This window comes from Echiichthys vipera (assembly GCF_963691815.1).
Source record: "Echiichthys vipera genome assembly, chromosome: 22".
Lineage (NCBI taxonomy): Eukaryota > Metazoa > Chordata > Actinopteri > Perciformes > Trachinidae > Echiichthys > Echiichthys vipera.
Window position 1 is genome coordinate 3482375 of NC_139847.1, and position 21202 is coordinate 3503576.

At 46.9% G+C, this 21202-nt stretch overlaps 1 protein-coding gene across 2 annotated transcripts in view; it reads right to left on the minus strand.

The window, feature by feature from the left end:
• Window positions 1-4855: 4855 nt before the first annotated feature.
• Window positions 4856-21202, minus strand: part of col4a6 (collagen, type IV, alpha 6) — a 150242-nt gene continuing 133895 nt past the window's right edge. For both annotated transcript variants that reach the window (XM_083937267.1, XM_083937266.1), the window contains 23 exons: window positions 18543-18614; window positions 17664-17771; window positions 17359-17577; window positions 16528-16686; window positions 12643-12813; window positions 12408-12551; window positions 12193-12315; window positions 11898-12079; window positions 11708-11771; window positions 11549-11623; window positions 10810-10917; window positions 10610-10717; window positions 10428-10499; window positions 10207-10326; window positions 10006-10122; window positions 9479-9640; window positions 9295-9393; window positions 9057-9209; window positions 8197-8313; window positions 7783-7974; window positions 7453-7624; window positions 5954-6068; window positions 4856-5123 (listed from right to left, as the gene is read on the minus strand). In XM_083937267.1, coding sequence (XP_083793393.1) covers window positions 4863-5123; window positions 5954-6068; window positions 7453-7624; window positions 7783-7974; window positions 8197-8313; window positions 9057-9209; window positions 9295-9393; window positions 9479-9640; window positions 10006-10122; window positions 10207-10326; window positions 10428-10499; window positions 10610-10717; window positions 10810-10917; window positions 11549-11623; window positions 11708-11771; window positions 11898-12079; window positions 12193-12315; window positions 12408-12551; window positions 12643-12813; window positions 16528-16686; window positions 17359-17577; window positions 17664-17771; window positions 18543-18614 — 3113 coding nt within the window. In that variant the 3' untranslated portion in view covers window positions 4856-4862. The remainder of the gene's footprint in view (window positions 5124-5953; window positions 6069-7452; window positions 7625-7782; window positions 7975-8196; window positions 8314-9056; window positions 9210-9294; window positions 9394-9478; window positions 9641-10005; window positions 10123-10206; window positions 10327-10427; window positions 10500-10609; window positions 10718-10809; window positions 10918-11548; window positions 11624-11707; window positions 11772-11897; window positions 12080-12192; window positions 12316-12407; window positions 12552-12642; window positions 12814-16527; window positions 16687-17358; window positions 17578-17663; window positions 17772-18542; window positions 18615-21202) is intronic.

The following is a 21202-nucleotide window of genomic DNA, read 5'->3' on the forward strand; positions in this document are numbered from 1 at the left end:
TTCTGTCTCAGAGGCGATGCGGAGGCGCCACCTGCTGCCCCGGAGGCGTCATTACACCACCTGCTGCCCCGGAGGCGTCATTACACCACCTGCTGCCCCGGAGGCGCCATTACACCACCTGCTGCCCCGGAGGCGCCATTACACCACCTGCTGCCCCGGAGGCGTCACTACACCACCTGCTGCCCCGGAGGCGTCATTACACCACCTGCTGCCCCGGAGGCGTCATTACACCAAGCACCATTTACTCATTACAGTGTATTACGTGTATTTACCTATAAAAAGGTTTCACATGACATTATGACTTTAACTAGACTTATACAGTTTTATATTTATATTATAGTTTATATAAGATGAGGTACCCATGCAGGTTAATTCAGCAACACACGTGTTCTCATCTCTAGTTGTCTTTAGCTGTGTGAAGACTAAATGTGCTTTATTACACCTCACTGCACTGTTTACCTCTTGTTACCTCATTGTTTTTATCTCCTTTACCTTCTTTTACCCTCATTGTTTTCATCTCTTTTACCATATTTTACCTCATTGTTTTAATCTTGTTTACCTTCTTTTGACCTCATTGTTTTAATATTTTATCTTATTTTATCTCATTGTTTTAATATTTTACCTTCTTTTACCCTCATTGTTTTAATCTCCTTTGTCTTCTTTTACCCTCATTGTTTTAATCTTGTTTACTTTCTTTTTACCTCATTGTATTAACCACTTTTACCTTCTTTTTACCTCATTGTTTTAACTCTTTTATCTTCTTTTTACCTGATTGTTTTATTCTCGTTTACCTTCTTTGAACTCCTTGTTTTAATCTCCTTTGTCTTTTTTTACCTCATTTTTAATGTCTTTACCTTCTTTGAACTCCTTGTTTTAATCTGTTTACCTTCTTTTAACCTCATTGTTTTAATCTTGTTTACCTTCTTTTTACCTCATTATTTTATCTCCTTTGTCTTCTTTCCACCTCCTTGTTTTCATCTCTTTTACCATATTTTACCTCATTGTTTTAATCTTGTTTACCTTCTTTTTACCTCATTATTTTATCTCCTTTGTCTTCTTTCCACCTCCTTGTTTTCATCTCTTTTACCATATTTTACCTCATTGATTTAATCTTGTTTTCCTTCTTTTTACCTTATTGATTTAATATAATTTACTTTCTTTTAACTTCATTGTTTTAATCACCTTTACCTTCTTTTACCTCATTGTTTTCATCTCTTTATCTTCTTTTTACCTCATTGTTTTCATCTTATTTACCTTCTTTTACCTCCTTGTTTTCATCTTGTTTATCTTCTTTTTCTTTCAACCTCCTTGTTTTAATCTCTTTAACCATATTTTACCTCGTTTTTAATCTATTTTACCTCATTGTTTTAGTCTCTTTTATTTTCTTTTTACCTCATTAATTTAATGTAATCTTTTTTTACCTCACCTCGTTGTTTTAATCCCGGTTACCTTCTTTTACCTTATTGATTTAATTTAATTTACTTTCTTTTAACCTCATTGTTTTATCTCCTTTGTCTTATTTTTACCTCATTGTTTTAATAATTTGTCTTGTTTAACCTCATTGTTTTCATCTCTTTTACAATATTTTACCTCATTGTTTTAATCTCGGTTTATCTTCTTTTTATCTAATTTTTAAAATCTTTTATCTTCTTTTTACCTCATTGTTTTAATAATTTGTCTTGATTAACCTCATTGTTTTCATCTCTTTTACCATATTTTACCTCATTATTTTAATCTGTTTACCTTCTTTTTACCTCATTGATTTAATATAATTTACTTTCTTTTTACCTCATTGTTTTATCTCCTTTGTCTTTTTTCAACCTCATTGTTTTAATCTTTTATCTTCTTTTTACCCTGTTGTTTTAATCTCTTTTATTTTCTTTTTATCTCATTGTTTTCATCTAGTTTACCTTCTATTTACCTCATCTTTTAATCTCTTCTTTCTTCTTTTTACCCTGTGCTTTATTGCAAATACCGCTCGTGTATTCTGAGGTTAAATGAGTGTTTTTGTCGGTGGTTTTAACTTTTTTAGAGGTCAAACGCCGTCTGACATCAAGGCAACGCGGTGAAAATATTCTAAATATAACAAACATTTAAACAGCAGGACCTTTCTTAACTCCTGCTTCATGAATAATAATAATAATAATAATAATAATAATAATAATAATAACAATAATAATAATTCTGCGTTCCAAACCCTCAGTTCAGAGACTTTATTTGTGTGAGCACAGAAATACACATTACAGTAACAGACACGTTATTTCCATGGTATTGTTATCGATCCTCTTTGAGGAAAACTGCATCTCTTTTCCGTCGGTCCGCGCACGCCGCCCGCCATCTCTCCTTGTGTTTCTTTGAACATGTGTTGAAGATCGAACAGACGTTAAAAGACGCTCGTTGTTGCGTCTGTCGAACCGTCAGTGGCGAATATATATTTCTCCATATAAAAACATCATCCTAAAAGGCGTTTGTTTTGTTTTTCTCGTAATATTTAATGTACACATCGTTATCTTCCCAATCCCGCCCATCTCAGTAAATAAAACCAGGGGCTAGTATCATGACTTAAGTCAAATAATTACAGGCTAGATTACAAAAAAATACACAAAAGCAGACGAAGAAATCAAATCAAATGAAATAAAAAAGAAGTCAAATGTGACGCAGTAATGAAATCGGGGCTACCAGCAGAGAGACGGAGCTATGTGCGAGACACAGTGGTCGTCGTTAGTGGTTACAAGTGTCGCTTTCACCGTCCGAGGATGCGCTTTTAATATCTTTATATTAAAAAAATGTAAATTATGTCGTAAATATGGCGGCAAAATCTACATTTATAGACAGAAAAGATCTTTTTTTTTAATCCAAGGAGGGAGAAAAAGACACGCACTGGAAGAAAAAATACAAATAAAACAAAGAGCTGATAGCTTTATAGACTTTTGCTCCGACATACTTTGGTGGGAAATACAGAAAGCACTATGTACAGCAATAATTAACAATCTATCAGAGGGTGTGTGTGTGTGTGTGTGTGTGTGTGTGTGTGTGTGTGTGTGTGTGGTTGCCGATTTGGTGAGTGATGGATGATGAATGAAAGAGAACGGTTTGGTCACAACGTGAAGATGAACTTTTCCATTGTTCTCACCCATGTGAGTTCACATCAGTGCAATATATATATATATATATATATGTATATGTATATATATGTATGTATGTATATGAGTGTATATGAGTGTGTGGCCTCGTTCATCACTACAGTTTGCGGTTTCAGAGGTTCAGTTTTAGCCGTTTTGAAGGAAAAGCGCTGGGTTTTTCCTTTTTATCGCAGCAGTTTAACACTAAAGGTCCCATATAATGCTCATAATCAGGATTATACTATTTTTGTAACATGTTTACACGCTTTAATGTTCAAAAAGCACATTATTTGTCTCCTCCTGTCTGTCTGGATACCCCTGTATCCACCCTGAAACGCTGCGTTTTTAGCGCCTGTCTCTTTAAGACCCCCTCCTGACAAAGACCGGTCCGCTCTGATTGGTCAGCGTTCCTGCACCTGCTTTGTAACATATTTTATAACCTGCTTTTTTTTACAATACGGGACCTTTAAATGTCGCTTTCCGAGGTTTTGTAGCACCATTGTGAAACATACAGAGATCAGAATGTAACGTTAAAGGACTGCACGGGTTCATTTTGCACGCTTTCGCACAATAACCGCGAATTATGACTGGATTACATCGTCACTGAGCGTTTTCTTTTGTCCTCAAGGTCCATTCACGAGCGGATGGACGTTGTTTATTGAAGGTTATTTCTGGCAAACGATTATTTCCAGGGGTCAAGAATAAACTTTACGGTTCGTACACAGTTTGGTCAAAGACGTCCCAGGACTTTTTACACGACTTTAGGTCAAATTTAAACGACCAAACCTTCCGTAAAGTCTCTGTGTTTAAGTGATAGAAAGGAGTTTAACGATGTGTGTGTGTGTGTGCCTCTATGTGTGTGTGTGTGTGTGTGTGTGTGTGCGTGTGTGTGTGTGCGTGTGTGTGCCTCTGTGTGTGCGTGTGTGTGTGTGTGTGTGCCTCTGTGTGTGTATGCGTGTGCCTCTGTGTGTGTGTGTGTGTGCCTGTGTGTGTGTGTGTGCGTGTGTGTGTGTGCGTGTGTGTGTGTGTGTGTGTGCGCGTGCGTGTTAGGGGATTTGTATTCAGATCTGCTTCACGTACTTCCCCGCTGAGACAATAACGTTAACCTCGACTTTTTCCTGATCGTAGGAACCCTGAACCTCTCGTGCTCGTCGTGCGTCGCTGTCATCGCTTTGAAAAAGAACTTGTATAAACAACGAAAATCCACTCGTGGAGAACTGAAACCTGCTCGTGATAACGATTATTATAGAAATCCATCCTTTTCTCGTCGGTTAAAAGCGGATAAGAACTGACTCTCGCCCGAAATAGACAAAAAAAAACACGTTAACGAGACACGAAATAAACACAGAGAACATAAACAATAGCACCATTGTCAGTGATAATGCAGAGAAGAGCCATCACACCGGAGCCCTTCTCTTTATATTTCCTCCCTCCGACTTATTTTCTTTTCTCGTAACAAGCCGTTCGTTCCTAAGAAGGGATCAAAAACTCACAAAAACAAACAAAAACACAGAGTCGATGTTTCCCGACTTGATCCTGAAACCGTCAGAGAAGCAGGAGAGGGGCTCATTTTCAGTCAGTCACGTGTTCTTTTATAGATTTCTTTATCTCATCCTCGTCGTTAACGCCTTTTTCTTTTTTCCTTTGAGGTGTTACTATATCACCTCCACCTCCACCTCCACCTCCACCTCCGCCTCCACCTCCACCTCCACCTCCACCTCCACCCCGCTCCTCCTCCTACTACAAGATCTTGCTGCAGACTTGGCAGCGGCTGACCCTGGAGCGCTCCTGCCCTCCCTTCAGGGTCTGCTGCGCCGGCGCGAAGGCGAACTGCTGATTCGCCTCCACGGTGGTGAGCCAGAAGCTGTACTTGTTGGCGAAGTAGTGGCAGCTGCCCTTGGCCCCGTTGCACTCGATGAACGGCGTCGCGCGGAAATCCTCCAGGCAGGAGCCGGGGGACACCAGGGACTGACCGCCGCCCTCGGCGCCGGCCGCCGTGTGCTGCGCCGGAGAGGAGGAAAAGTTAACTCTTTATTTATCCCTGCTGCAGGAAGGACGCATGCATCACGTCCGGTTTGTATACCGTATTTTCCGCACTATCAGGCGCACCTTCAATGAATGTCTTATTTTGAAACTTTTTTCATATATAAGGCGCACCACATTATAAGGCGCATAGAACAGACGCTACAGTCGAGGCTGGGGTTGCGTTAAGGACCGCCTCTAAACTCATTGATGCTAAGTTGGCGTGCTAGCGCTGTTGCCTTCAGTGGAACAGTGATCGTACGGACACTTCTACTTGCTGCTCTCTGTTCAACAACCCACTGTTGGAGTTTGTCCTCCAGCTGCAGCCGTCTCGCTCTGTTCCCTCTAAACTCTGTTTAGTCTTCTTTACTTGGCGCAGGTCGTCTTGTTGCTTCCTCCACTTCGGCACCATTGATTGGTTCATGTTCAACTCTCTGGCTGCTGCTCTATTCCCGTGTTCTACTGCGTGACTAATGGCCTTGAGTGTAAACTCTGCGTCGTAAGCGTGTCTCTTAACAGGAGCCATTTTGGGCTCTTTACACAAACACACACATGGAAATGAAACGGCACGCTTCACGCAGTCGTATATCTCAACATGCACCGCGCGTTACTTCTTCTACGGGGGAAAATAGAGTCGGCGGCTGCTCACCGTAGTTGGAGACCTGTTGTGGCTCAATATTGGTCCATATATAAGGAGCACCGGATTATAAGGCGCACTGTCGGCTTTTGAGACATTTGAAGGTTTTTAGGTGCAACTTATAGTGCAGAAAATACGGCACATGACATATAAGTAGAGAAAACGCTCTTACCATGAGGAAGGAGTATCCTATCCACAGACTCCTCCAGCCGGGAGGACAGGTGGGGATGGTCATGTCCTGACTGTGGACCGCCACGGGCATAGATGGAACTTCACACACAGAACACCTGGGTTGTTCATACGAGAGGAGAAAGAGCTTCATTTAACACACGCACAATTTATCCATGGAAATTGATTTTTTCCCCCGCAGATATCTTGGATACAACATGATGGAGCTAGCGGAGCAGTACAGAGTCCAGTTCAGCGCCACGGACAGCGCCGACAGCAGCAATTCACCATCGTTCCTGACTAAGGGCGCACTCACGCTGTCCCTCCGTACGGTGCCCAAACACGTTTCACGGCTAAAGTCTAGTTCGTTTGAACAGTGTGAGTGCAACCGTCTAGGAGCAGCACGGTTGCCGTCCACGGCCTGTTTGAGAGAGGTTGGCTTTCGTAAAGCACGTTTGCACATGTACGAGCACGAGCGTGCACACGTGTACGAGCACGAGCACGAGGCCTACGGCGGTTCTGAGGTCATTTCCTGTGCGCCTGTTGGGACGTAGAAAAAAGAAGGAGGGACCATGCGCGGACATTTCAAACAATGGCGGTGAAAGGTTCACGTTGGTGTGATGTGGAGGTGGAGTGTTTACTGCAGATTTGGTCGATGAAAAGATTCAAAAACAGTCGACAAGACGCACAAAAACTCAGAGGTCTACGGAAAGATCTGGAAACAAAGCCACGCATCGCCATGACGTCATCAATGCGTGTGACGTGTGACGGCGTGATGACGTATAGGCAGCAAGAAGCATTCTCCGAGGCCCAGGTAGTGTGAGTACAAACGGGCCTGGAGGGGGGGGACAAGGACCCTAAAGGGCCGTCCACACGACCGCAAGTATTTTTGAAACCGTGTGTGTCTCTGCACCGTTTGGTGTTTCATCCACTGAAACCGGAGTCCAGGGTGAACGGGAAAACCGCAATTTCTTGTCGACATTGTTTGGCGTCACACTGTGCGACGGTAAACAGTCACTTGTATCCATGGAGACGTGTGGAGCGCTCTAGACGTGACCAGCTGACGGAGTTGCCGTTTACGAAAGACCGAGCTGAATTTTGCTGATTTTTTTAAATTATGAGTGACAGTGATTTTTCCAGCCTTGTGATTGGCTGAAATGACCCTTCCTGTTAGGAGCGCTATCGCCCCCTACTGCTTTGGCATGTGCATGACATTGTTACAGGCGGATTTTGCGGTTTCATGTGGACGAGTTATTCTTTATCCCACCGGTGATGTGGACAGATAGTACGTTCTATAGGAACTGCCAGCCAGGAGGGCCTATTTCTTTGTACCATCACCTTAATGTTGCAGATACTCTGTAACTGTTTGATAAAAGCATAGGCTCTCCTCAGGCTGTGATATGTTGGGATTACGTCACAACGAAGGGGCGTTGTTCGGCTCGACGCGGAGCTACCGTTTAAATACTTTGAGCAGTTTTGACTTGACAGTTCAGCGCGGACTACCTGCTGATGTAAGGCTGGATCTGCTGCTCGGCCACAGGCATCATGGGTATGGGTGCGGTGGTGGAGAGCCAGTAGGATTTGTCGTTGCGGCTGGCGTAGTAGCAGACCTCGCTGGGGGAGCAGTAGAGGAAGGGGATGGTGCTGAACATGGGGAGGCACGACCCCGGCTGACCTGGACACACCAAGAGACAAAGACACGCAGTGAGCTCCACGTTCCAGTTTGGAAGTGTGAGCAAGAAAATTTAAAAATAATATTCTTATTAAGCCAAATAACTCGATAACCCTGCAGCCCTGAACGCGTCAGCGCGTGAACATTAAAGGTTTCCGTACCGAGGTCCTGGTTGTGTGCCTTCTCCTGTCCCTCCACGTACAGCAGACTGTATCCGTCCCACAGCTTGTCCATGCCCTGAGGACACATGGGGACCTGGGAGCTCTGGCTGTGCTTCACCAGAGTGTAGCCGATGCTGTGACTGCGGCCGACGGCGCCGGGAGCGCCGGGACGTCCGGTTGAACCGGTGGGACCTGAAGAAGAGGGAGCGAGGAACACATTTTCGTACACGGGGTCGGTGGCGTTTCGAATAGTGCTGATACCGGCGAGTTTAAGTATTTTACCATTGTGTTTTTTATGGTGATATCATTATTTATTACTATGAAATAAAAATATGAGTGTTTTTAAGGAAACACTGACGGGTGGAAATGTAATAATGTGCGTCCATCTCTGAGTAGGACAGACCACCCACTGACCTTGTTCTCCAGTGGCTCCAGGGAAACCGGGAGGTCCGGCGTCACCGACAGCTCCGGGCAAACCAGGAGATCCAGTCCTGCCGAGTTTACCCACGGGGCCGAGACGACCCTTAGGACCTGCAGCGGGAGAGAGACCGAGGAAACTTTGGATTTAGATTTTATTTAAAGCAAGTCTCACTGTTCATGCAGGTCTCACAGTCCCCCAAGTCCCACCCTCTTCCCCCTGTCTGACCCCTGACCCTCCCTCCTCCCCAGAGAGGCGCGCGAGAGAGAAGTGCTGCATTTAAGTGCCACGGGAAGTCCGAAGTTTCGGACCTCCTCTCAAAGTGGAACCTCCTACGCACTTTGTCTAATTGGAGGTCCGAAACTCCGGACTTCCCACAGCACTTGAACGCAGCATGAGCAGCGCAGGTGAAACAGAGCGACGGGTGACGGGCAGGAAGCTCGGGAAATCATTTTATTCAGACCCAATAAAAGACTTTTATCAGAAATATATGAGAATTGTATATTCTTTAGCTACAACGCCGGGTGGATTTATTTTACGTTTTAGTGCCGTACGCTTTTTAGGAGCGTTTTAAGAACCCTCAAAAAACCTCTACGAGTCCCTTAGTTATGACTTTTGCATACATATATCTGTATTCATATACGAGTACATGTGGGGAATTGTTTGTTCATCAAACTGTTAAAGAACTCTGATGGTTTACTGGATAAAAAGTTGCTGAGAGTCCGACGAGCGGATCAACTCTTATGTGCGTCACATATGAAGCTACAGACACTAGCTGGTTAGCTTAGCTTAGCATAAAGACGGGAAACAGGGGGGAACTGCTAGCCTGTGTCTTCGGATCACTTTCACTGCTCACCTGAACGTCCGGGCAATCCACCCTGACCGGGCTCTCCGGGGCCACCGGAGCCTCCGCCTGCACCGGGGTAACCCATCTCTCCGTAAACTCTGGTGACTTCTGGCGGCCTGTAGGGCGACGTGATTCCGGGGACACCCTTACGTCCGGGACGCCCTGGAGAGGGGAAAGATTAAGAACAATGAAATTCACGAGACAGGAGTGAGCCACATTAGTCCACTTCCCCCTGAAGTCCACCTACCTCGTAATCCCTTGGCTCCTTTGTTTCCATAGTAACCGGGGTCACCGGGGAAACCCTTGAGACCGGGTCCTCCGCTGAAGCCGGACTCACCTCGTCCTCCTGTGGAGCAAAAACACCATGATCTACTTTGTTCATCCGATCACAGAGACACACAGTTTGGTTTCTGTTTGGTGCTGCGCGTCACCTTTGAAGCCGGGGCTGCCGGGGAGTCCGGAGCCTCCGGGGATGCCCGACTCTCCTTTCCTGCCGGGGGAGCCTGGGAAGCCCGGGAGCCCAGAGTCACCCCTGTCTCCCTGGGCTGTGCCTGGACCAGGTGGGCCGGGAGCACCTGGAGGGCCTCTGAAACCTGGAGGAGAGAGGAGAGGAGAGGGTTATGAGGAGAGGAGAGGAGGAGAGGAGGAGAGGAGAGGAGGGGAGGAGAGGAGAGGAGGAGAGGAGGAGAGGAGGAGAGGAGGAGAGGAGGAGAGGAGAGGAGGAGAGGAGGAGAGGAGGAGAGGAGAGAGGAGAGGAGGAGAGGAGAGGAGAGGAGAGGAGAGGAGGAGAGGAGGAGAGGAGGAGAGGAGAGGAGAGGAGGAGAGGGGAGAGGAGAAGAGGAGGAGGAGAGGAAGAGAGGAGAGAGGAGGAGAGGAAGAGAGGAGAGGGTTAAGAGGAGAGGAGGAGAGGAGGAGAGGAGAGGAGGAGAGGAGAGGCGACTGGAGGAAGTGGATTTACCATACTCTCCATCCAGTCCAGGGAGGCCCGGGTCTCCCACAGGTCCGGGAATATTTGAGCCCACGGTCTCCCCGGGAGGTCCTGGAGGACCGGGGAACCCTGGGAGTCCAGAACCACCTGACACACAACAAAACCCAGCAGCCGTCATTAATTTGATCATCGCGTCCTTTCATTTATACTCACACAGAAGTTTAAACTCACCTGAGTCTCCTCTCTCTCCCTTGGCTCCGGGGAAGCCTGGGCCTCCCGGGTAGGACACGCCCCTCTCCCCCTTCAACCCTGGAATACCCGGGGCACCTGGGCGACCTCCTGCATTCCCACCTGGACACAAACACAGCAACACAGCAGGGTCTCTTCAACAAGCTCCCTCCAGACTATAACAAGCACGACTCCGGTGTGTGTGTGTGTAAGGAGGTCCTTGCCTGGGGTTCCAGGGAGGCCTTTAGGTCCAGCGAGGCCGTTGAGTCCATCCAAACCAGGGGACCCGGACAATCCTGCAAAAACACAGTGAGGGAGTGTTTGTCCGCAGCCTCAGCCCTGTTGCGTTGCCTCGTCTCATTTGGAAACAGAAAAGTAAAACGCGCTCTGGTAATAGATCTCTCACCGTTGGCTCCGGGACCTCCAGGACCTCCAGGACCACCGGGAGACCCATCCGCTCCTCTTCTTCCTGGGTAGCCCGGCTGACCCTTTGGCCCGGGGAAACCGGGGGATCCTGCAGAGAGGGCAGCCGAGCAAACGCGTTAGTACGTGACTGATATTCCTCCACCTATCCCTGAGGGAAGTACTGCCGCGTGTCTCTCTCACCCATTATCCCGGGACGTCCCCCGTCACCGGGAGCTCCCTTTGCGCCGGGGAAACCTGGACCTCCTGGAAAGCCGTTGTCACCGGGGGCGCCGTCATTGGCCCGGCCACCTGGAGAGAGGGAATACACGCGGGGTGGGGGGTAAGACATCCTTCTGAGACGCGTTTTAAACCAGGTGGACAAATCACAGGAGTTTGGAGAACACAGGTTTAAAGTTGTAATCCGTAAGATTTGTTGTTTCTAGCGGTTGCTTTGACGCTAAGATGTGACCGCAGGCGCCGCCTCCGGGACTTCATCTCCCAGAGTTCCTTTGGAAACCAAACAGCGTCGCCTGTGGGACGTCAGTAGATCGGCGTGATGCCTTCACGTGCTCCACACTGAGAGGAGGTCCAGAGAGAGAAGGGGGGCGACGTACACAGCGTCACTAACTGTGCGGCACATTTGACTTTAGCGCGGGAAAGTCTCCGCGGACGCTCAGATGGTTTTTCTCACAGCACAGCAGCAAATACAAGCTCATTCGTTAGTGGGTCACATGATCAGTGACCATTGTTCAAGTACAAGGACCCTAAAGCACGGGGCACGGGACGGACGCACAGTGGGAGTGCGCCCTTATATAACAAAAATTTCAAGCACTTTCCAAGCTAGTGGTTCCTCGGATATGCAGCCCCTTTAAGAGCCCTGAGGTTAAAGCCGCCACGAGGAGCTCCTGTCGGTGTATCTGGGGGACAGGGTGAGTCTTACCTGGGAAGCCTGGGTCTCCTGGCTGTCCTTTAGCACCTGGAGCTCCAGGATAACCGAAACTTTCTCCGGGTGCACCTGAGGGAGAACGCATGTTGAGTTAAAAAGACGGATTTGTGTTTTAAACTCTTCGCGAATAGATGTCGTAGACGTCTTCATCACCTTTGCCACCGGGCCGGCCAAATTCTCCAGGGTTGCCAGGGAAACCAGGCGCGCCGTCGTCACCCTGAAAGAAGCCGTCAGGACTTGAGTCTCACCGGCTGAACTTGTTTGTAAGTGTGTGTGTGAACGTGTGTGTGTGTGTGTGTGTGTGTGTGTGTGTGTGTGTGTGTGTGTGTGTGTGTGTTCTTACCCTCGGTCCAGACGTGCCGGGGAAGCCCATGATGCCAGCTTCTCCCTTCGGTCCAGGGAAGCCCGGAGATCCCGGTCGCCCGGGGAACCCAGGCTCTCCCGGCTGACCTTTACTCTGCTCAGCGTAACCAGGAAGTCCGGGCAGACCCTGACGACCGGGCTGACCGGGCAGACCTTTGTCCCCTGAAACCAAGACACAGAGCCGAGGTTTACAGCCGCATCACGGAGGACAGATCACCGTCATGTTGAGCCCAGTCTGTCAAAAGTAGGGAAACATAAACAGGAAGCGGCGTTACCTCTGGGTCCGGGGAAGCCAGGAGCGCCGTTGATTCCGGGGGTTCCAGGTTCTCCTTTCTCCACGAACTCTGATCGGAACGGAGGAGCGGGCGCACCGGGGGGGCCGGGGTACCCTCTCTCACCTACGGGGGTAAAAGCACATGGACGTCAGCGTGACTCGCAGCCCGAGGAGCGTTCTACGCCGCCAGGGGTCACCATCCTCACTGTTCTCTACCTTTCAGTCCGGGGAATCCGGGACCGCCTGAGCGTCCGTCTCTTCCGGGATCTCCAGCGAATCCTTTCCCTCCAGGAAACCCTGGGCTTCCGGGGCGACCTGGTAGTCCGGGGAAACCCGTCAGTCCCGGGAAACCGCTCTCACCTGTGGAAAGACACGGATGTTGTGGTCACAGTGAGGACGCGTTAGAGGGAAGAACCCCGGCTGAGCGGATAACGCCGTAGCTCCAGCCTACCCTTCCTTCCTGGTGTTCCTGGGATCCCGTCTCTTGTTCCTGGCCCCGGAGGTCCAGGAGGTCCCCTGGACCCGGGTGATCCATCGGTGCCGGGCAGTCCCGGGGTTCCCTTCATCCCAGCAGGCCCTGGGAAACCGGGGTCTCCTCTGTCTCCCTTACGACCGGGGAAACCTGGTGGTGGACGGATGATTGACGGCGAGACGGGCAAAAGAAAGACGGAGAGAGACGAAGTCAGACCCTGGTCATAATAATCTGCATTATGATTATAAATATGCACCTTTATATTTATCTAAAAACAGTATTTATATATAAATATTACAGCCTGACCAGCTGGGAGGAGGCCTCGGGGAAGACCCAGGACCAGGTGGAGAGATTAGATCTCCACACTGGCCTGGGAACGCCTCAGGATCCCCCAGTTAGAGCTGGTTAATGTGGCCCGGGAAAGGGAAGTTTGGGGTCCCCTGCTAAAGCTGCTGCCCCTGAGACCCGACCCCGGATAAGAGGCTGAAGATGAGGTGAGCCTGACCAGTTTATCTGGGTCTATTGGAATCAGTGTCTACAGAGCATTTAAGGCAGGAAGCTGTTTATTATAATAGATTATATTATTATTTATTTCATACATTATTATTAAATTAAATGCCCGCAGTTGGTTGATACTAAACATAAAGTTTATTTAGCTATTTATTCTATGTTTATTTAACCCTTATTGAAAATGTCAGGAACTGATTGCAAGTAAATATGATGTTTATTTAGTTATTTTTTAAAAAACGTATTCATTTATTTGATTTTCCAGGGTTTATTATGTAGAACTGGTCGACAGTGTAACTTTTTATTTCCATTCCAGCTTAAAAAATTCACTTTATAAGCAGCTATTTCTCTAATCTGTGACTTTTCTCCCTCTAAAATCGGCCGGGCTGTAATAAATATATGAATATGAATATAATTTCACTTATTTCGGGTGCAAAAGTGTTAAAAAGTAAGAAAAAACAGTTTGAAAGCCGACAAATATAAACTTACCTGTCTCTCCTATAATGAACCAACTTACCTCAACACCATATTCTTAAATTAACTTAAATAATATTCTAAACACACACTCCGGCACACACGATTTGGCAAAAGTATAGACAACAATGTAAACACACACACGTTCCATTACATTGTCCCACTGCCTCGGTCGGGCTGCAATTGCACTCGGGTCGTTGTTGAACAGACACAAACGTCAACGTCGTGGCTAATCTCACTAACAGGATTTACTGTGTCGAGACGTTTGCTCGATCAAATGTGTCGACAAACGGAAATATTAAATATTAAAATATGTTAGAAACTCAAGTGCAATTCCAGACCGGACCAGAGAGCGCCTACAGTTCGCTCGTGCTACAGGATAGCATTATTTTCAAAGCTGCCACTTCACTTTTACTGTTCTTTAAAAAAGAGGAACTCATTTTCAACACTTCCGCGCCGCTGCAACGTACATTTACGCGTGTTCGTCCGACTTTTCACAAATCGGGGGCGACGCGGGGACGAGTTGAAAATGAAAAGTCCTTTTTTTTAAGAGTAGAAAACGCCTCTAAGCTCGTTGTTAAGCTGCGTTTGAGCCACACAAGCCTGTTGCAAATCAATGCAATGAACACATCTAGTACAGATTACACTCGGAGGTGCACATGAGCTCCGAGGGTTAGTGCCGGCTGCAGACATAACACCAAACATCAGCGGTCACATGTCTTTAAAAGCGTTCTGTTTCTCAGTCTCTCGCAGCCAAAATGTCCATCTGACGTCATCCCTGTGACCATTGATCGAGGTTTAAAAATGTTAGTTTTGTTTCGTAAAGTCAGGTGTTACACAGTCGTTTCCATCAGGTGTCATTTTAGCACGTGAATCTATGTATTCTTTGTTTTTCTCTTGTCTGTTTGTCCTTCGATTTTCTAAACAACCGTTCATCCGATCGTCTCAACGCTTGGCGGGTTTCTAACCGAGGAGCCAATGAAGTGCAGTGTCGAGTGCTTTTGATATCTACTGTACATACGTATTAGTGCTAAGGTTGTCAAACGGATCGATACGTCAATACCTTGTGTTCAAAACAAGACAATCTCCGTTAATTACACATTAAAAACTTGTTTTACAGCTTCGCCTCCAGGTCAGGATTAAAGCCTCTCTTCCTCCTGAACACTTAGAAAGAGTGGTCCATGCCTTTATTACTACACAGCTGGATTACTGTAACTCTTTGTACATTGGTATCGACCGGACGTTGCGAAAAACGCAGCTGCGGTTACATTACACCAGCTTTGGCACCACTCCACTGGCTCCCTGTCCGCTCCAGGATGGATTTGAAACTTTTGTTATTTGTTTTTAAAGCTTTAAATGGGAGCACCTCTGGAGTTATTTGAACACTTACACCGTCGCACTCCAGGCGGAGGGATGAGGTCGGCAAATCAATTGATGCTGGAATTTGACTAATAACCCGAGGTGACTGAGCCTTTGCGGCAGCGGCAGCCCCGGGGCTTTGGAACAGCCTGTCCTCGCATATTAGATCAGCCTGGACCCTGGAGGTTTTTAAGGCCTTATTGAAGACCCACCTTTTCTCCACGGCTTTCAATTCAAGCTGAGCGAGACGCCCATTTACTGTATTTTAAGTGTATTTTATCTTACACAGATGACTTAGCGTAGCCAACTGGCGGTCGCCTGCAGCTAACATTAGCTTAGCAGTAGCCTGAAGCTGCACTGTTTCTGCACTGCAGCTGAACTATTAAATCCATCAAAATTTTGTCTTCCCCGTGAATTTTTTTAAACAACCTACGAACAATAAAGCTGTCGGCTCCGACGGGACTCCATGATGCATTCAGGTGCACCTCAGAGAAACTCAAAACTGGTGTTGTAAAGCACCCTGCAACTTTGACGTAACTTTTTCTGCACCAGTGCTGTTTTTACTATGCTTACGACTTTCTCCTCTTTTTTTTTCGTGATTTGGAAAGAACGTATCGAGTATCGTTTTTTTTTATACTCACTCTCCGTCGCTCGCTACGGTGCATTCAAGAGCAGATGGAGAAAGAGAGATCGGAGATTGAAGCAAACTCAAACACAGGTATCAGCAATGTAACTTTCAGAATGAACGCTTTTGTTCCTGGAAATAGCCTGGTCCCGGTTAGTTAGCCGTTAGCAAATGACGCGTATACTCGAGCATTGCTGGGAGCCTGAGCGATACACCTGCCACACGTGTCTCGGCACCAGAACGCCGGTCCTACGGTCGGTAAGTGACCCTAACTCTGGCGGCTTCCACATTATTTGATAAAAACAAAACATGTTCTACTTTTCGCTCCGAAATGAGTCACGTGACGGAGATGGACATTTTTTAATTTGCTGCACAGACGAGAAATGAGGAGACACTTTGAGGAACGCTGCGGTTAAAGTGTCTAATGCATGAAGAGCAGGAGGAAAGCAAAGGATGGATGGATGGATGGATGGATGGATGGATGGATAGATGGGGAGAGAGTGTCTCACCTTGGCAGCCTAGAGCGAATGACCCAACACCAAGAAAAAGATGGAGGGATGAGAGGATGGATGGAGATAATGGTGGTGGAGGGAGGAAAGGAGGAAGAGAGGAGGACACAGAAGAGAAAAACAAAAAAGGAGAAGAAGACATTCTTTTGGGTGATGCAGAGTTTGAATAAACAACAGGAGCAAAACAGGCAGCTGTGGTGTCCGATTGGTAAACGGAGGAGTGTGAACGAAACGGTGAAAAAAGAGGGAAAGGGATGAGAAATGAGAGAGACAACAGCCAAACTAGATCATACTTTTAATACATTCAAGTCTAAAACGTCTCAAATTCCTTTAAAACGACACAGAAAGTCTGGTGAAACATCGATGTTTCGTCATTTCCCCCCCCCTCACCTGGTGATCCGCTCGGTCCGCTGGGGCCGGGATTTCCAGGGCGACCGGGAATGCCAAAAGTGGGCTCGCCTGGAAGTCCGGGGAGGCCGGGGATGCCGGGAAGACCGTCGACGCCACGGTCTCCCTTCAGACCGGGAACGCCGTAACGTCCGTCACCGCCTGACGGACGGGAGAGGAAACATTACTGCAGCTGTTTCCACTCATCACCACGGCAACAAGCACCAATACTACGCCTAACGCGGCAGCTTACACTCAGATGCCAGTTTATTATAAACACCTGTTTTAATAATGTAATACATAAGAGGTGCTGAGGGTCTATGGTGTTGAATTGAATTAGCCAACCTTTATCGATATAAATGTGAAAGACAAAATAAATACATATAAAATAAATAAATAAGTAAAACAGCTGAGACGAAAATACAAACTAAGCATATTCAATCAATATGACAATGTAGCATAATGCTAAGATAACTCCTAAATGAAGCATAACAGCTTAAACCATGTGGCAAATAAGTACCACTTAGTCCTTTAGCTCAATGCTAACACATAATGAAAATGACCATTCACACGCTAACAGAATTTAGCATTGAAACAATCGAAACGACACATGCAAATATTTCTTATGTATTTCGTGGAATCGAACAGCTGCTCACGTCACATTGCTTAGTAAATATTGTTATTATTAATTACACTACAAAAGACATGTGGTCAAACGCGTCCCAGGCGGCATCGGTAAGCGGTTTGAGCGATCGGACCACAATGTGTCTCGTGGTCGTTTACACTGGGCAGTGATGCGGTGGTGGTCAGCGTGAGTCTTTGTCTTTGACCCACCAGGTAATCCTGATCCTCCTGGCGTCCCGGGCTGGCCCTTGTCTCCGGGTAGTCCTGGTAAACCGTCCCGTCCTGGGCTACCAGGTGTGGCTCCCAGTACCTCTCCAGGCTGGCCCTTGGCTCCGGGACGCCCCGGTGCACCATCCTTCCCCCTGGCTCCGTCAAAACTCTGTCCCGGACCCCCTGGGAATCCTGGATCCCCTCTGGGTCCAGGGAAACCTGCGTGCAGACAAACAGGTGAGGTGATTAAGGAGGGGCTGAAGTTTAGCATACCTGTATCGCCGAAGACCACCACGCAGGTTTACCTTGTGGTCCAGGTTGGCCTCCATAACCGGGGTCTCCTCTCTCTCCTTTGGCGCCGTCAAACCCGGGACGCCCAGTGCCTCCTGGGAAACCTGGCTGACCTTTGGGACCTGACGGGTGCAGACGCGTATGATTTCATTTTCTTATATCTGCAGTTTTACAACACTTGACGTTGGTGATCGCTGTTGTTTTTTGTCGTATTAAGTTGATTAACGTGTCATTTGTTTTGCCATAAAACCGTAATTAAATCTACAAGTGAATGTAGTAAAAGCATTTATATATATTTTTATATTTGTTGCTGTAAAAATCCTCCGGTGCACAGGAAGTTGTTTGTGTTTCCGGTTTGTTTATAAGAAGCAGACGATTACATTAGTTTAACATTTCACACGGAGGTTCGGACTTTAGCTTAGTTAGCGCTGCTAGTTAGCTTCATAGCAGACACAACCCCGGTTGTCTGAGTAATATGAATGAGTTGTCTCACCAGACAACGCTTCTTGCTTGTGTGAATGAGAAGAGGTGCTAACTTTGAATGAGGTGGTACCTCCGCATGAGGCTATTTAAGGTAGCGGGGACCACCTGTGGCGGACAGACTCCTTTCACCGGCCAATCAGGATTGGCGTAATGCGATAAATGCTTCTGGGGGCTGCGGCGAGGCGTGCGTCCCATAGTGAGACATCGAACGACATATTATGACAGAGAACCGTCTCCTTGGCTTATTTGATGAGTGTAAAAGCAGAAAATGGGATGATTTCGCGCCCGAATTACACTTTTAGAACATTAACTAAGAAGAAGCAACTGACTGAACAACTGAGAGACATTTGATTAGATGAGACAGAATCACATTTAGTTAGAGTTCACTGTCAATACGAAGAAAATCCTACCTGGTCGTCCGGGTATACCGGGGACACCGGGGTTTCCTTCCTCACCGGGTATGGAGCAAGGCAGCACTTGGCCTGGTAGCAGTCACATATGGGTTAGCGATCACACATTAGATACTTTGACAGACACATTCAGTGAACACTTGGACACAACAACAGAAACATTGGATACGTATTCCTTCTATTTAACAGATAACTACAGTCTTCACATGTGCAGTAAACACAAATGGGCTAATGCTACATCTAAGACAGTGCTAAGCTAAAGAAACAATGTAATAATGAGAATACTACACATCATTTCTTCAAAACAACCAGCAGCTTCTGGTGAATGTCTCTTTGCAGCGTTGATTGTCTGTCACCTCCATTCATGCCAAATACGTAACTCTCATTAATGTTAATCTGAGTTGAATCATGGGAGTTATTGTTGCTGTTACGTGTGTTGTTGGTTGAATGTCGTTAGTAGCTGAATTCATCACAGTGAGAAACAAATTAGAGGATGATGTACAGATTACATTTTTTGGGGGTCAGCTCTATTATTTCCATATTTACCCCCCCCCCCCTCCCCTCCCACAAACCCCTCACTGGTTAAAAGCGCGTAGCAGAGGCAGGGCTTGAAAACATGCGCCAGGTTTCAGCAGCTTTGATTGGAGGAAGAGGGCGCGTGACAGCGGCGGCGCGTCTCCGCGTACGTTCGGATTAAAAACCTGAAACTCGACCGTCAATCATCGACTGACTGCCAGAGTGGAACCCCTGAGGCGCAGGGAGCGAGAAGCTTCCATCGGCTCCGTCGTGAACAAATGATTGACAGCGGGCCCGGTTTTTCACAGTGCAAAAAAGACGACTTTTCCCACAATCACTTGCTCAACCGTGTGGGCTAAGCCTTACGCTACATCCACGCTAATACCTCGTTTAAGGAACAAAGCGTCCACACTGCTTTGCTGTTGTCGAGCCACTAAAACAGAGACTTTTGGAAATGCTGCAGACCACGGTTCCTTTTGAAATGACCGGGGTTACGCGGAACCTTAGAGACCATAGCCGTAAACAATAATGGACGTAGCCACAGAGACGGCGCCCACTGGTTTGTGGATTACTGTTTTGAAGCTTGGAGTTCGCCATCTTGGTTTTTTGTAGCCAAAAGTGACCATATTTGGACAAGAGAGCGTCGCTGGGGACGAGTGCTAGCCTATAATGGTACTGCGCTAAGGTAAATGCTAAAATGGGAAACTTTTACCGGTTTTTTTTTAACGCTAGTGCTAGCTTGGTTAGCCGATCACAGACAACGCCCAAAAACAAGTTGACGATGACTGGTTTAATGTACACAGCGCCGTGGATATGTATCGCTTAAGTCTTCATCCTGATTGACAGGTCACCGTGAAGCCCCGCCCTAAAGCGTCCCATGCTTTATGGTCGATTTGACCCTAAGCAGGACGATCGTTTACTAAATGAACATCCTGCTGTATTAAAGAAGACTAGAACATAGAGATTGAGACGTAAACTCATTAGGAAAATGTTTACTGAGGAAATACATCAAGTGAGAAGTTAAGGCTCATTTTTCTCATTGACTTCTATACAAACTGACTTCTGATCGCCCCCTGCTGGACATCGGAGAGAGTGCAGCTTAATGGCACTTTACCTTTCAGACTCAGGAAGCTACATCCGATATTTTTCACAGTCTTCAGTCACAACGTGCGTTCACCCTGTTTCACTGTTTCTGATCTTGTCGTCGATGCCAGCAGCTGTGAAGTTAAATCCTGCATTTTATAACGCGACTACCGCCTACGCGCTACAACTTCCGCGGACGGAGATGGTTGAGTAGGAGCGTCGCCGCAGCACAAGTCACTTAAACTATTTGTCTACAAAATCAGAAAGTCGTTCTCTCTCCATCATCAACCCTACAGACTCTGTGCCGGGTTCGTTACTCTGGCTGGTGGATGAAAAAGTCAGTTACCCACCCGTTCCCTCTCCGGCGTCATTAACCCCTCCACAGCTGTTTTCACCTGGACGGATACACATGCACAAGGAAGGTCAGAGAGATGGAGGGATGGATGGATTGATAGAGAGAGAGAGAGGAGAGAGAGAGAGAGAGAGATAGAGAGAGAGAGGGAGAGAGGGAGCATACAAAGCCAATCAGGGTCATTTGCATGCGCCGGTAAAGCAATTACAATATTGTCTTGTTCATCAAACAGATATCAGCAAATCAGGTCCATTCAATTAATTCAAGGCTCATTCAGTTCAGGCGTCAATGTCAAAACAGGTTATTCCACTCAATGAGGAGAGAGAGAGAGAGAGAGAGAGAGAGAGAGAGAGAGAGAGAGAGAGAGAGAGAGAGAGAGAGAGAGAGAGAGAGAGAGAGAGAGAGAGAGAGTAAACGAGGGCCTGTGAAACTAACAGCCAGGTCGCGTTTAGCGTGTATTGAATCGTCTCTCTCTTCCTTCTCTCTCGGCTCATGTGAGTGACAATAACCTTTATATTAAGAGCAAAATGAAACAGTTGTTTAGCTTTAGCGTCACGGTGTCACAGCACACATTCATACTTTGTGTTGTTTAGTCTCAGAGAAGAAGAAGAAGAAGAAGAAGAATGGAGGTCTAAGAGGAAGCCACTGGTGTCATTAAGAGTCATTTATCATCTATGTTCCAGGTCGAGTTTATGTTGGCAAAATGTAG